This window comes from Anolis carolinensis, chromosome 3 (assembly GCF_035594765.1).
Source record: "Anolis carolinensis isolate JA03-04 chromosome 3, rAnoCar3.1.pri, whole genome shotgun sequence".
Taxonomy (NCBI): Eukaryota; Metazoa; Chordata; class Lepidosauria; order Squamata; family Dactyloidae; genus Anolis; species Anolis carolinensis.
The window spans coordinates 156,686,991-156,704,383 of record NC_085843.1 but is presented as its reverse complement, the minus strand read 5'-3'; the positions used below and the strand labels follow the sequence as shown (position 1 = coordinate 156,704,383).

Here is a 17,393-nt window from a genome sequence, read left to right as displayed (position 1 = left end):
TCATTGACAAAATGCTGGAACGTTGCGGGAGCTCCGCATAAACCGAAATTCATAACTCGGGACTCGAATAATCCGAATTTGGTCTGGAAGGCGGTCTTCCACTCGTCCCCTTCCCTGATGCGAACTAAGTTGTAAGCCCCCCGAAGATCCAGCTTGGTGTAAACCTTGGCTCCTCGAAGCCGATCCAGTAGATCCGAGATTAAGGGCAGGGGATAGCTGTTCCGCTTGGTGATATTGTTCAATGCTCTGTAGTCCACCACCAAGCGTAGTTCCCCTGACTTCTTCTTCACAAACATCACTGGGGAGGCGGCTGGGGATTGAGAGGGTCTGATGAATCCCTTGCGAAGGTTTGTCTCTATGAATTCCCTGAGAGCTTCTTGCTCTGGTTCAGTCAGGGAGTAGAGATGCCCTCGCGGGATCGGGGCCCCCTCCACCAAGTCAATGGCACAGTCATAAGGTCTATGTGGGGGTAATTTTTCGGCTTCTTTCTCATTGAATACATCCCAATACTCGGAGTACTTCTTTGGCAAGGTGATGATGGGCTCGGTGTCTGTGGCATGGCAGACCTTGGCTACGAGGCAATGGTTTTGGCAGTACGGTGAAGCAAACTGCAGTTCTCTGTTGGACCAGGAGATGTTAGGGTCGTGGAGAGTCAGCCATGGAATTCCCAAAATCACAGGGAAATGGGGAACCTCGGTAACAAAGAAGGAAATCTCTTCCATATGTTCCCTTATCCACATCCTGGTGGGTTCCGACCACTGACTTACGGGGCCCGTCTTGAGGGGGCGGCCGTCTATGGCTTGCACCACACGGGCATTCTTGAAATCATGATATTGTAATCCCAGAGAGTCGGCATACTCTCTATCAATGAAATTGTTGGTAGCTCCAGAGTCTATCATGGCGTGGATCATGACGGGTCCCCTTTTTGCTGACCATAATGTGACCACGAGAAGGAACAGGACCCCGGTTGGCGGCTCTTGAATGGATTTTTTGACCGGGTTGGCGAGCCTCTCTACACCCGGTCGTTGGCTTCCCCCGCCGGCTGTGTGCCAGTCGGCTCAGACGCCTTCGTCTCCGTGGAGGACGCCGCCGCAAGACGGGCGGCAGGCTTCCCTTTGGCTGGGCACTCTCTGGCGAAGTGGCCCCCGTTCCCGCAGTACCAACAGAGGTTTAAGCGTTGACGACGGGCCTTCTCGGCGGCATCTAGTCTGGGACGCACATTGCCCAACTGCATCGGCACCTCCTCGCCTCCTCTGGGGTATGGGGTTGGCGGTGGGGGTCTCCACACTGGACGTGGCTGAACGCTGGCGGGAGCGGGGGGTTTTGCCCCGGCTCTACTGCCCTGGCCTCGAACCCACTGTTTCCTGTTGGCAATCATGACTTCAGCCCGTAAACATTGATCAATGAGTGCCTCGAGGGTCTGGGGAGGATCCACCTTGGAGATTTCTTCCAGCATTTCAATGTTGAGACCCTCCCGGAATTGTCCTCTGAGGGCTACATCGTTCCAGCCGGTGTTGTGGGCCAGCACTCGGAACTCGGCTATATACTGAGACATAGGTCTGTCTCCTTGGAAAAGGCGACGGAGTTTGTGACCGGCTGCCTCCAAATTGTCCTCGATTCCCCAAGTCTCCTTGAGGTGGTCCAAGAAGTGTTGCGCTGATCTTAGGTGTGGAGAGGCTTGGTCGAACAGTGCCGTCGCCCAATTGGCCGCTGGCCCGTCTAGAAGACTGTAAACCACGCCACTTTGATGTCTTCTTGGGGAAACTCGGCATCACGGGCCTCTAGATAAGCTTGACATTGGCGATGGAAAACATGAACCTTAGAAGCTTCTCCAGTAAACTTGGTAGGCAACGCCATGGCCGGGAGGCGGATTCCGCGCTCCCGCAAGCCCTTTATTTCTCCATCCTGGGCGTTGAGTCTGTCGCGGATGCGATCCACTTCGTCCTTGCTGATGGTGTAGCTCAGTGGCTGCCCACCGGGCACGGTTCCGGTAGACATTCTGGCCGAGGTTAATTGGTGCTTAGGGCGGCGGAGTCAAACTGTCACGACCCCGGCTACAGAGCACCAATAACCATACGCAGAGGCCAGATTCTAACTAATATCTTTATTAAGGAAATATATAAGGTTAATAAAAACAAATGTAAAAGTTAGTTCAGAAGCGGACCTTTCAGGAAAGGTCAAAATTAGTCCAAAAAAGCAATGTCCAATAAGAAATATTATGGTCCAAAGTTGTAATCCAATAACCGAAACACTCACTTTGCCAGGCAAAGTGAGGGGAGATGACAAGGTCCTTTAGTCCATAAACTTGAGCAAGGCTAGGAAATAACTTGATACTTGAAACAAGGCTTAAAACGTGGAACAAGGTAACTAGGAACAAGAACAAGGTCCGTGGAATAACTTGGTAAAATCCGTGGAACAAGGCAAGGATTGGTCCTGGGAAACAAGGCAAAGTCCGTAGATAAACAAAGGCTGGGAAGCAAGGCGAAGGCTGGATAGCAAGGCAAGGCTTGAGCAGGAGCGAGGCTTGAATCGGAGCGCGCTGTCCAGACACAACTCGCTCCATAGGCTGACGAATTGACTCCGCGAAGTTACTACGCGGGTAAAACACCTATATAGAGTCTAACTTTCCCACCGAAGCAGTTCTCTGGGAATCAGAAACGAAAGCTAAACTCTGAGACCAGATGTTAAACTCCTTAAAGATTCTCACGAGAAGCAGTCTTAATTGGCTACATTCTTAGCTGCAATCCTCGCACTCCTGCGCGAAGCTGATTCCAAACTTCTCTGTTGTTTACAAAACTCCCGGCGCAAGAACACGGGAGAAGTAGGCTCTGGGCTTGTTTGACATACTTCTGGGAGACAACTTTCTTGCAGGTGCAAGGTTCCCAGATCTGCCTGGGAAAGATCTGGCTGAGAGGAATCCAGTTCAGACTGGGAAGGTAAAAAACCCAAGTTTTCATCTTCATCAGGAATTACAATGTCCTGAGCAGGACTACAAGGCCCATGGGTCATCACACTATTCGAACAATATTTTAAGAGTTAATGTGGCACTGATTAATGCAAACTCAAAGAGCTAATTAAACACTATTTGGCTTCGATATTCAAAATAAAAAAGTTACTGGATCATCTCTATTGTTTATATCTTTCCTATCCACTCACTCTACATATTCTTCTGTTACAATAGAGAGTATATTAGTGTCAGCCCTTATCAAGGGTTAATGAAAACATGATATTTTAGAATACAAACAGTGGGGCTCCACATAACAATGTAGGATGTAACAGTGTTGCTACTGACATACCGAGAAGAAATCATTACAGAGAGGAAAGCAACAATCCTTATTTCAGGTTTCCCTGAGAAATGAAGTTGCATCTTCCTCATTCTGAAACATCACCTCCACCTAGCTGCTGAAAGAGAGAAGCAGCTCTTCTTATTATTTAATAGACTTTCTGGTTGGGAAAATATGAGCTGTTGCTAAGTAGCAGTTATTTTGCTTCTCCTCCAACGATTCCTGAAATGTTTTGCACAAAATTAACCAAACAGGGGCCATTGTTTAGTTATGAAATCTGATCCAAATGTTAAATATTCTGGAGTCACTTCACAATCACAACCGAGAATACAGTAGAGTCTCACTTATCCAACATTTGCTTATCCAATGTTCTGGATTATCCAACGCATTTTTGTAGTCAATGTTTTCAATACATCGTGATATTTTGGTGCTAAATTTGTAAATATAGTACAGTAGAGTCTCACTTATCCAACATAAACGGGCTGGCAGAACGTTGGATAAGCGAATATGTTGGATAATAAGGAGAGATTAAGAAAAAGCCTATTAAACATCAAAATAGGTTATGATTTTACAAATTAAGCACCAAAACATCATGTTATACAACAAATTTGACAGAAAAAGTAGTTCATTACACATTAATGCTATGTAGTAATTACTGTATTTACGAATTTAGCACCAAAATATCACAATGTATTGAAAACATTGGCTACAAAAATCCGTTGGATTATCCAGAACGTTGGATAAGCGAGTGTTGGATAAGTGAGACACTACTGTACTTACAACATAGCATCACTGCGTATTGAACTACTTTTTCTGTCAAATTTGTTGTAAACATGATGTTTTGGTGCTTAATTAGTAAAATCATAACCTAATTTGATGTTTAATAGACTTTTCCGTGATCCCTCCTTATTATCCAACATATTCACTCATCCAATGTTCTGCCGGCCCGTATATGTTGGATAAGTGAGACTCTAATGTACATTAGACTGAGTTAATATCTGCCCCGCACAGCTATTTTCCTTAAACCCAGGAAAGTAGGGATACTAGTTCCCATTTCAGGGGGAACTGGACAAAGTGCCCCCAATGGACCCTCTACTCTATCCGTACATCTTTGTGGAGACTCCAGCTTGTGGTAACAGGGTTCTAAGCAGCGTCTATTATCCATGTAAATGGGACATTATGATGAGATATTAGTGGAACATGAAAAAAAAGCTAAACCCATCTGCTTTGGCACTGCTTGGGAAGCCAGATAAAGAAAAAAAAATGGAGGAGCCTGGGATCAAAATGGGTTTTTTCTTGAACAACTGCAGATGCGGACACGGACTCTGCAGAGCAGCTGTGGTACCAGAGCACTGTAAAAGTTTGAGACACTTCTGTAAGGACCAGGACCTTAGAAAGGGGATACACTAGTCCCTGCCTCTTTAGGCACCACAACAATAGTTTTCCCTGATAAAAAAACAGCCACAAACTCACATGCTAAATTCTGCCAGAGTTCCCCAAAATAATTGAGGGAGAAGGTGCACCCACACCCAGTGTTTTGGAATCCCTGGACTTCTGCAGTCACATCACCACGAAAGCACACAGAAGATGTATTGAGAAGACATGCCACATCGCTGGCATAGCCTTCATCTAACCACAAAGCCTATTAAACTACATTATGAAATATTAACCTTGATTAACAGCATGGGGTCATAGACTCAAGACCCTTCCTCATAAGGATAACGTTTTAGAAAGTAATTGTTAATTGGCTAAACTCAATTCTTCATGTAGGATGGGGGATACCTTAGCAGGTCAGGTTTATTTTTTTACATCAGATGTCAGTTTAGAAGGCGCTTATTGATCTGTGAAGGAGGGTAAAATCTTTTCCATTGCCACAGCCCTGCACCATTTTTTAATTGAGAAAAATCAAATGAAAGGCATCCCACACTTTCTAGGGGCTAGAGAACATGCCATGCCACTTGTCCTTCCTCAAGTGTTTTAGATCAATGAAAGGCATTTTGATAATCAATAATAGTTCATCTCCTAGTTAAAAACAGGGCCCCTTCTAGGCTTATAATTACCTCCTACCACCACCAATTAAAAATAAATACTGTAACTGTCTTTCAGGCTTTCATAGGGCATGGGAACATTTCCAGTAAAATTAATCTTTCAAAGGTTTGTGGTACTGGAGGGCCATTGGGAGTGTAAGATAGGCTCCAGGAATCACATGCAGCTCACAGACCATACTTGGCTCATCCAATTTCTTTAGAGAACAATAATAATTTCATTCATTACCTGCCTCTCATTGTGATTGCTTATAGAATAATTAAAATACATAAAATATGCCATACATTGCCTGAAGAGACTGGCCTTTTGAGTACAGATCATACTTCCCTCTTCCACAGCATGAACAAAGAATTCTACATGATGAGTGTAACTAACTTTGAATAAAGCAGAAAACAATTGGAAAAGAAAAATACATGAAGGTGGATCATCCAAGAGCTCTTCTAACTTGCATGACTCTAACTAGACGCCAGGCATTGATTTCTCCAACATAACAATAGACTGCTGTGCTATGGCTGTGGATTTTCATTCTCCTCAGTAACTGTCAGTTTTACTTTTCCTCTCAGGATAACAGGAAGCCTGTCTGAAGGCATTTATGAGAAGTTAAAATATTCCACATCATGTCACGCAGAATACAGTCTAGGCATGGACAGGAGTAAAACAGTCAGCCATTTAGTGCCAACTAGTTGTGCAGATCCATGTCAAAATGTTGTACTAGGTGGATCTCTACAGTTTCCAAAATATAAGTTTCAGTGCTCTGGAGCAAGAGTGAATAAACTCAATTATTGGAATTGCTTAACCCGCTAAAGATATGTCTGAACTGTCAAGAGCTGCTGAGAATATATTTCTGCTTTGTTAAATCAAATACTTTGACAGACCATGTGGTTTTTTCTTCATAAAATAAAACAGGACATTGAAGTTAGGCAATCCTTTGCAGGTTGTGAAAATGTATGACAACATCTCAGTTTTTCACAAAAGCTTATGCTAGGACACAGAGGTTATCTATATATATAAAAGGATAAAGTTGCGGGCGCAGTGACTATAACAACAAAACTAAACATCCCAGAAATACGAAACTTGGCAACACAATGCAAAAGCCTTGCCTCCCGGTTACAACAACACAATCACACCACAAAACCACAATCCGGACCCACAAAACTCACAACAACACATCATGACTATAACAACACAATTAAACGCCCTAGAAATACAAAACTTGGCAACACAATGCAAAAGCCTTGCCTCCCGGTTGTAACAACACAATCACACCACAAAACCACACTGGACCCACAAAACTCACAACAACGCACCATGACTATAACAACACAACTAAATGCCCCAGAAATACGAAACTTGGCGACACAACGCAAAAGCCTTCCCTCCCGGTTGGAACAACACAACCACACCACAAAACCACAATCCGGACCCATAAAACTCACAACAATGCATCGTGACTATAACAACACAACTAAACGCCCCAGAAATACAAAACTTGGCACACAACTAAATGCCCCAGAAATACAAAACTTGACAACATAACGCAAAAGCCTTTCCTCCCGGTTGTAACAACACAACCACACCACAAAACCACAATCCAGACCCACAAAACTCACAACAATGCATTGTGACTATAACAACACAACTAAACGCCCCAGAAATACAAAATTTGACAAAACAATGCAAAAGCCTTGCCTCCTGGTTGTAACAACACAATCACACCGCAAAACCACAATCCAGACCCACAAAATTCACAACAACGCATCATGACTATAACAACACAACTAAACGCCCCAGAAATACGAAACTTGGCAACACAACGCAAAAGCCTTGCCTCCCGGTTGTAACAACACAATCACACCACAAAACCACACTGGACCCACAAAACTCACAACAACACACCATGACTATAACAACACAACTAAATGCCCAAGAAATACAAAACTTGACAACACAACGTAAAAGCCTTGCCTCCTGGTTGTAACAACACAACCACACCACAAAACCACAATCCGGATGCACAAAACTCACAACAATGCATCGTAACTATAACAACACAACTAAACGCCCCAGAAATACGAAACTTGGCACACAACTAAATGCCCCAGAAATACAAAACTTGACAACACAACGTAAAAGCCTTGCCTCCTGGTTGTAACAACACAACCACACCACAAAACCACAATCCGGATGCACAAAACTCACAACAATGCATCGTGACTATAACACCACAACTAAACGCCCAAGAAATACAAAACTTGGCACACAACTAAGCGCCCCATAAATACAAAACTTGACAACACAATGCAAAAGCCTTGCCTCCTGGTTGTAACAACACAACCACACCACAAAACCACAATCCAGACCCATAAAACTCACAACGATGCATTGTGACTATAATAACACAACTAAACGCCCCAGAAATACAAAACTTGGCAACACAACGCAAAACCCTTGCCTCCCGGTTGTAACAATACAACCAAACCACAAAACCACAATCTGGACCCACGAAACTCACAACAACGCATCGTGACTATAACAATACAACTAACCGGATGGCCATCTGTCTGAAAGCTTTGGGTGGGTTCTTCCTCCATGACAGAAAGAAAGAAAGGGGTTGGACTGGATGCAAACTACAAATTCCAGCACCCCATGGCATGGAGTCCATGCATTTCAATTAAAGGCCTCTTCCTTCTCCCTTTCCCCACCATCCAACCCATTGACCCAGTTCCATGGCTCCACAGGCAGGAAAGGCTGGGACGGATAGAACAAAGGAAGGAGGGAGGGAAGGGAAGCGAAGGAACGCCAAGGACAAGAGCCCTCCCTCTCTGCCCGGAAGGCCAAGAGCAAAAGGGAGAGAAAGGCCATTTATCCAGTTATATTTACCCTCCTTTCTGACAAGTGTGTTCTTATCAGCGAGCTCAGGATCGGAGCAGAGAAAGGGAACAGCATAGGAGAGCACCCACTCTATCTATCCATCCACTCATCTATCCATCCACTCACCCACTAATAATAAACACCTACACAGGCAAGAATCAGCCATGTACTGAGTCTACAAGGCCATTCAGTGCTCATCCACCTCCCCAATCCCTACATTCACACTTGGCCTCCAAAAAAACAATTACAATAATAACAATGACAACAACAAAAATAAGAATCAACACCATCACAGGCAAGAAGCAGCCAGGCACTGAGGCTGAGAGGCCAGTCAGTGCTACACTGGGCCTCCAAAAAACAATACAGTAGCATCTAACTTATCCAGCCTTCATGACCTCTACAACAACAATAATAATAAACACCTACACAGGCAAAAAAACAAAACAAAACACTATTGTACCACAATAAGATGTAAACCGCACTCAGCAGAATCAGACGTCATGATTAACAACAAACCAAAGACAACAGGGATCTCAAGCAATTATCGATCAACACAAAAATTGAAGAAGGTAACAGACTTCAAATACTACTACTAATGTGAGTATAAAGAAGGGTGGAGGTCACAGCATAAATACAACCTAATGTAGACTGACCAACACCACCAGACTAAGCCACAGCAACACGTGGCCGGGCACAGCTAGTGTGTTATAATATATTAACTGAAGGCCCATCTCTTCTGGCAGGCCGACCCAGTCAATTTTAACTTAAAGAGTTTTTAATCTGCATTTATCACTGAATTTTAACCCTCAAAAGCTGAGGGCACGCTGCGGTTAATTTATCCCACATCGTCAGTTTCCGTACCTAAATTGGACATCAGGAACAATTAGTTATGAATTCTTCAAAGGTTTACTTGTGAAACTACAAATTATCACTATTTTGTTTCATTTGAAAAAAATGGGTTCATCCACAGCCTCTTGTTTTAACAGGACAGATTACTGCTTACGAGATCTGGGGGAACGCCATCAGTTGAATCTCTCCTCAGTTTTTTCTTTCTCTCTACCCTTTGAGAACTCTTACTATAGAACCCATGGTTGTAACAACTTGTGGAAGAAGTGGCTGAGTAGGCTTGACTGCTGAATTACCTACACTTTACATGTTCTATAGGAGATTCATCTTCCTCTTATAAGTCTATTATGGAGAACTGTGGGCAAAGTTGCTGATGAGGAGTCACTGGCAAGAATAACATTGGACCCCTGCACTCTGAATGCCTGAAGGATTTATTTGGTTTAGTGATCCTAAAATTCACAAATCTGAAGTGCCAAAAGAAATCAGTAAAGGGAGTATCACAGCCTTTAAAACTATCTCACCAGGGGGACTCAATCAGGAACTCACTGACTGACTGGATTTTCATTTGGAATTACCTATCTGGTGATTCATCTTGCTTTTTAAAGATTTTCATTTGGAATTACCTTTCTGGTGATTCATCTTGCTTTTTAAAGCCAGGAGGAAGGGCAGGGCCAAAGAATCCATCATCATCATCTTCTTGATATCTTCGCTGTTTCCTGAAACATATGGCAAAACTGCTGAGCGTTTTCAGAGCTTGATATGTAAAATGGACTTGCCAGGTTCATAACAGTGGCTCATAAGTGAAAAATGTGTATGTGTGTATGTGGAGGTGGTGTCCACTTACACAAATAGCCTCCTGCCTCCACAAACAGCTATAGTTCCCACTGAGCAGGAGACACCAATGGCTCTCCCTCCACTGACATGCAGGTTATAGTGAGCACTATGAACATGTAGCCCAAATCCTACCAGTGTTCTCCACAAACACCATTCTAGCCCCCACCCAAGTGAAGGCTTTCATGCTGGGAAAATTTCATCCTAGATGTTCTGTTTTTACTCCAGAACTTACATCCCAAGGTTCCTTAATTTGCATGACCCTGCCCACTGCCTCTCCCTTAACCCTTTCCTACCCTTTGCTATGGTACACAGTTAACAGAGGAACTGATCAGCAACTGAACAACAGGTTTTGGAAGAATTCACCATGATTTACAAGAGTTGTACTTGACTTACATCCAGAGAGCACTGTTAACCTAACCAACGATGAATCTGGATCAAACTTGCCACCGATAATGGGACTTGCAGTACCTTCACTGTTACTGTGACCCCCACTGACAATGGACTGGGACCAAACTTAGCACAGAGAAGCCCCATGACCAACTGAACATAATGCAGGGGTTCGGAGGAATGGACCTTGATTCTGGGAGTTGTAGTTCACCTCCATACAGCGAAACAGTGACGCCCACCAACAATGAACTGGAACCACCTTTGGCTCAGAGAAGCCTCATGACCAACTGAACATACTACAGGGGTTTAGCAGAATGGATCTTGGTTTTTTAAGTTGTAGTTCATTTGCATTCAGAAAGCACAGAACCCAGCTGATGTAAAATCTGGACCAAACTTGCCACACAGACCTAACATGGCCAACTGTGCATACAGGCCTGGTTTGGGGGTGATTGATCTCAGATTTGGGAGCTGTAGTTCACCCTTATCCAGAGCCCCAAACCCAGCTGACAATGGTTCTGGACTAAACTTGGCACACAGACCCAACATAACCAACTGTGAATACTGGCATGTTTTGAGAGTGATTGCCCTGGGAATCTGGGAGTTGTAGTTCTCTGAACCAAACTTCATTGATATTACCTAACATCCCAAAACAAACAATGCCTTCTTCTAATAACCTGGGCACCGCCAGGTCCCCAAGCGAGTGTATATATATGTATGTGTGTGTGTGTGTGTGTGTGTACACATACACACACAATACACATGCATGCGCGCGCACACACGTATATATGTGTACAACCTTGCATGCATATATCCATGTGTGCATGCATTTATAAGGAAGTGTAAGCAGGATGGCTTTGTGTATGAGTATGATATAAATGCAAAGAGAATACACAGGGTACAGAAAGTGACTGTGAGTGTATGACATAAGCCAATACCTGTTGGCAGGCAGCCCCCAATTCAGGGCCAGTTTTCTTAGATCATGAACAGGCTGTAAGGATACCCTATGCACTTACCATTCCAGGCTGTGATTTGTTAAAATTATATACATTTTCCTGTTTTTGGAAAATCATAACCTTTGTCAGAATTTTTAAAAATGCCAATTTCTCTGCATGTAATGCATTTGTTGGAAAACAATTATCATTTGTCTGCATCACATTGAAGAACAAAAGGATAAGGCAGTACCATACTGATACCAGCAAATATGACTGTATGTCAAAAGATCACTTGAAGAGAATTACTGTACATATAATATTTAACATACAGCCACAAGATAATTTAACCAAAGAATGGTCCCAGATTAAAGCTTTAGCAATCCTTTGCAATCTAGGGGAAAAAAACCTTCCACTGAAGAAATGGGGAATTGGATCAAATTGGTTGACCTTGGGCAGCACCCTCATCCTAGTTTAGCCCTGAATCTCATTCCACTTTGTTCAAAAGCAATTACAAATCATTTTCAAGGGATGTGTAACATTTCTCCACCAAACGTCAAAGCACATCTCAATTCTATGTATTTCTACTCAGGGGCAAGTGCCAATACAAAGCTCTCCAGCAAAGCACAGCACACTTCCATGCTATAGTAACCCAGAAATTAAACAACCTCTTATCTCTTATCAAAACTGCCTTTAAATAATCTCTTATCTCTGATACCTTTTGAGAAATAATGGTAAAAGAGACTGTTCACTCTTAAAAGTTCTCCATTCTTGCCATGGGAATTGCCCTTCATATAGAATGTTAGGACCCAGGAGAGATCCAATATTTCACCTTGGTGCAGCAGATGTGCCAGCTAGCATTTATTTTTTAAAAAAGTGAAATGAATAGGTAGTCAGAGACCAGATACCAAAATCAAAGCTCCTTTACTTTTAGTAGTATCTAGAAGTGGGAACTGTAGCACTTTGCTTATTGAACAGGAGACCTGCTACATCTGTCAAAACAGTATATTCTGCACACAACTATTAGAGGTACATAAGCATCTGTTCACACTATAGTGAAAAAATAGATAGCTATATGTATACAGAAATAGTAGCAAGCTCTACATGAAAGGTTTGTGTTAATGGTAGGTCCTAGGTCTGAAAACAATCAAGAAAACATTACTAAAATATTGTGCTATTATTTACTAAATCCTGCTTTTTGCTCTTTATATGTTAGGAGATTCTGAGAACTGAAATCCAAAACACCAAGAGGAACAAAGGTTCTTCAGGCTTTGTGTGGAGAATGCCAGAAAATATATTTGCATCAGACCTTAGAGAGACTGATTGTCACTGCAACTAGATACCTTGTGGCTAGATTGATTAATGGCCTGATAAGAGTTTCATATATTTTCACCAACAAACTGACCTGGGTGTTGGACTTGCATCTTCGTCATCTTCTGAATTTGAAACCTCTTCTCCCCGTACAGGACTGGGGTTGCTCTCTCGATCACAATTGTGTATTTCTGGGTTATTTTTGTAACCAGGAGGTAATGCTGGTCCTGCAGCTAAACAACACTTCATATTACTGCTCATTTCATGGAAATAACATTGTATCATTTCTGTCTAGACTTAAAATATTCAAATGCTACTTTTCAGAACTGAGAATGAATTTGAAACACAGTACCCATTCAAAATAGCCGAAGGCAACAATTTTCTTTAAAAAGATACAGAAAGGAAATAGGAATTATTTTTAGATATCAACTTAATTTATACCAGAGGTAAAGCAAAATCTAGTATAAATGTGGATCTCAACAAAGTATTTCTCTTAGAGAAAATAAAGATGGGAAACTTTATCATATACAGAATATTGTTTCTGGATAAATACTGGAATTTTAAAGTACAGTAGAGTCTCACTTATCCAACATAAACGGGCCGACAGAATGTTGGATAAGCGAATATGTTGGATAATAAGGAGGGATTAAGGAAAAGCCTATTACACATCAAATTAGGATATGATTTTACAAATTAAGCACCAAAACATCATGCTTAACAACAAATTTGACAGAAAAAGTAGTTCAATACGCAGCAATGCTATGTAGTAATTACTGTATTTACGAATTTAGCACCAAAATATCACGATGTATTGAAAACATTGACTACAAAAATGAGTTGGATAATCCAGAACGTTGGATAAGCAAGTGTTGGATAAGTGAGACTCTAGTTGGTGTCTTAATTTTATATGTAGTTTAAGCATTCCATATGATGGATACCTATAGCTAACATATACCTGAGCACATACAAATCTACAATTTGGCTCTTAGAAACAGATGCATCTATAATACTGAAGAAAACTACTGTAAAAAGACCAATGATTTTAAGCAAAATTTTGCAGCAATTAGCAACCGGCCACTACACAAACGTATTACAAATATCATTGTCAGCCTTTGAACACAAGAATAAGCCCAGTGCCAGAAATTGAGTGGTTCTAAAAGATGTACATTTGTTACAATTGCCCAACAAAATCCACAGCTTTTATAGGGATCAACACTGGTGGTGCAGCTATAATATAGAATTAATGCAGTTTGATGCCATTTGAACTGCTTCAGCTCTATTCTATGAAATCATGGAAATTGCAGCTTTACAAGGGTTTACAAACCTCTCTATCCAAGAGTGCTTGGAGACTCACCCAACTACAACTCTTACAGGATTCAGCCATGATAGCTAAAAGTGGTATCAGTCTGGATACAGTGTTGATACAAATGCAAGTTCCTCTAGGACTCTAGTCCTTCCTTTTGCCAGCCACCAAATCGAAGGAGATTGCTGAAAATGTCAGTCAACAATCCAGGATCACACCCTTGTCAATCAAAGCATTGTATCACCAGCAAATACCTTAAAGGGTGTCACTTTTAGGAACACAGTGACGGATAGGACCTACTGAATAAACAGCCCATTGCCTGCTCTCATTCATGTGATCAAACCCAAGCATTCAGAATGTCATCTGCGGTATGTGAGTGAGGCCCCTTCCACACAGCTGAATAAAATCCCACATTATCTGCTTTGAACTGGAATATATGGCACTATGGACGCAGTTAACCCAGTTCAAGGCAGATATTGTGGGATTTTCTGCCTTGATTTTCTGGGTTATATGGCTGTGTGAAAGGGCCCTACGTCTGCTCTTGTAACCGGGAACCTAAAGCATTTCAACTTGGAACAGCTGCAATTTGCCTGTGTTTGTCATCTCCTTCAAATTTTTTAGATCAAAGGGAGAATGTATGGGTGTATAGCAGGCATGGGCAAACTTCGCCTTCCGGGTGTTTTGGACTTCAACTCCCACCATTCCTAACAGCTAGAAATACCGGTAGGGCCGGAGTTTGCGCATGCCTGGTGTACAGATGCTCAAAACATCACATGACCTAAAACCAGGCCTGAAAGCTGTGATCTTCCAGGTAGGAGTTGATGTCCCAAACATGCGGGGGGGGGGGGGGGGCACAGTTTGTACAGGCATGATCTACGCTGTAAAACAAATGCAGCATTGTTTGATGGGAGCGAATCACCTCCCCTTTGTTTGTGAACAAGGAAGGATATTTAAAAAATCAGTAAATTGTCCTTGTTTTGAGGGGTGCGGTTGGCTATAGTCTAGGTCAGGGGTCCCCAAACTAAGGCCCGGGGGCCGGATGCAGCCCTCCGAGGTCATTTACCTGGCCCCCGTCCTCAGTTTTATAATATAATATATTGTATATAGATATAATATTGATAATAATATTATAATGTAATACAATATAACACTAATAATAATACCATATAATAATATTAATTATATATTCTATATTACATATAATATTACTAATAATATTACAGTATAGTGGTATAGTTCAATATCTATATATATAAAAGAGTGATGGCATCATGGCGACCCACAAAACAACAAAACTACAGGCCCTCCAACCTCGAAATTTGACAACACAACCCATCATCCACGCCTCTAGGTTAATACAACAAAAAGAAAAGAAAAATAAAGTCCTAATTAGAGAGAGAGGAATAATTGCTTTTATCCAATTGCTGCCAGTTAGAAGGCTAAGCTCCTCCAACTTGGTCTCCTAGCAACCCAATAAAAATAATAAAAAACACTAAAAAATTAATACAATAAAATACTATAATAAAATAACTAAAAATAATACAACAAAATAATAAAATATAATAAATAAAAAAGATAAGTTACAATAAAATTAATTTAAAAAATACAAATAACGTCAAATAAAAATTCCACAACAACTTTTAACCAATACCACCACCACTTTGCCACAGCAACGCATGGCCGGGCACAGCTAGTAGTAATATATAATGCTAATATTGTGCTATGCTAATAATATAATATATTGTATGTACAGTAGAGTCTCACTTATCCAACATAGACGGGCCGGCAGAATGTTGGATAAGCGAATATGTTGGATAATAAGGAGAGATTAAGGAAAAGCCTATTAAACATCAAATTAGGTTATGATTTTACAAATTAAGCACCAAAACATCATGTTAGACAACAAATTTGACAGAAAAAGCAGTTCAATACACAGTAATGTTATGTAGTAATTACTGTATTTACGAATTTAGCACCAAAATATTACGATATATTGAAAACATTGACTACAAAAATGCGTTGGATAATCCAGAACGTTGGATAAGCGAGTGTTGGATAAGTGAGACTCTACTGTACATATAATTTGTAAGCCACTCTGAGTCCCCTTTGGGGTGAGAAGGGTGTGATATAAATGTAGTAAATAAATGCAGTAAATAATAAATAATAAATAAATTTTAGACTTAGGCTCACCCAAAGTCTGAAATGACTTGAAGGCACACAACAATAACAACAACAACAACCCTAATTAACTTGACTATCTCATTGGCCAGAAGCAGGACTACACTTCCCATTGAAATCCTGATAAATGTATGTTGGTTAAAATTGTTTTTATTTTTAAATATTGTATTATTCTTTCATTGTTCTTGTTGTTGTTGTTTTTGCACTACAAATAAGACATATGCAGTGTGCATTGGAATTTGTTTGTTTTTTTTTTTTTCAAATGATAATCCGGCCCCTCAACAGTCTGAAGGATTGTGGACCGGCCCTCGGCTTAAAAAGTTTGAGGACCCCTGGTCTAGGTCAAGAATATGGTCTATTTGGGGTGGCATTTAGCTCATTGTGCTGCCTCTGGTTAATAACAAAAACAGCTTTGATTATGAGTCAGGTAGTCTTCCTTTCAAAGAGAAGATCAGAACCCATCAAATTGCACAACAACATATCAATACTGGACCCAGGAATGTAAGGTTGTGCTTTGAATAATGTGGTTCTGATTTTCCTAGTGATAAATATTATTAGCCACCAACTGTCAAACTGCCATATCCTAAAGACAACACCATTTTGTTGTCGAAGGCTTTCATGGCCAGAATCACTGGGTTGCTGTGTTTTCCAGGATGTATGGCCATGTTCCTGAAGCATTCTTTCCTGACATTTCGCCTGCATCTATGACAGACATCCTCAGAGGTTGTGAGGTATACTGGAAACTAGGCAGATGAGGATTATATATCTGTGGAATGCGGGAGAAACGGTGGGAGAAAGAACTCTTGTTTGTTGGAGGCAAGTTTCAATTAATCACCTTGATTAGCATTGAAAAACCTTACAGCTTCAAGGCCTGGGTGATTCCTGCCTGGGGAAACCTTTGTTGGGAGGTGTTAGCTGGCCCTGATTGATTCATGTCTGGAATTCTTTCAGGCAGTAAGCAGCCAGACCTTGAAGCTGAAAGGATTTTCAATGCAAATCAAGGTGGCCAATGGCAACATTCACACCTGCCTCTAACAGACAAAGAGTTCTTTCTTCCACCCTGAAAATTCTGCAGACATAAACCCCAATTCATATAGTTTCCAACAGACCTCACAATCTCTGAGGATGGCTGCAATAGAGCAGGTGAAATGTCAGGAAAGAGTGCTTCTGGAACATGGCTATACAGCCCAGAAAGCTCAAAACAACCCAACATCATTTTGTCATGTAACAAAAGTAAAGGTTTCCCCCTGATATTAAGTCTAGTCGTGTCCGACTCTGAGGGTTGGTGCTCATCCCCATTTCTAAGCCAAGGAGCCACCGTTGTCCATAGTCACCTGCAAGATCATGTGGCTGGCATGACTGCATGGAGCGCCATTACCTTCCCGCCAGAGCGGTACCTATTGA

The 17,393-nt window shown here is 41.6% G+C and overlaps 1 protein-coding gene across 2 annotated transcripts in view; it reads right to left on the bottom strand.

The window, feature by feature from the left end:
• gpalpp1 (GPALPP motifs containing 1) overlaps positions 1-17,393 on the bottom strand; it is a 29,823-nt gene that overhangs the window by 11,753 nt on the left and 677 nt on the right. Inside the window, exons 2-3 of one of the 2 annotated variants that reach the window (XM_062975634.1) lie at positions 12,603-12,741; positions 9,671-9,763 (exon numbers count right to left, since the gene is read on the bottom strand). In XM_062975634.1, coding sequence (XP_062831704.1) covers positions 9,671-9,763; positions 12,603-12,741 — 232 coding nt within the window. The remainder of the gene's footprint in view (positions 1-9,670; positions 9,764-12,602; positions 12,742-17,393) is intronic. The other variant, XM_062975635.1, reaches the window with a different exon arrangement.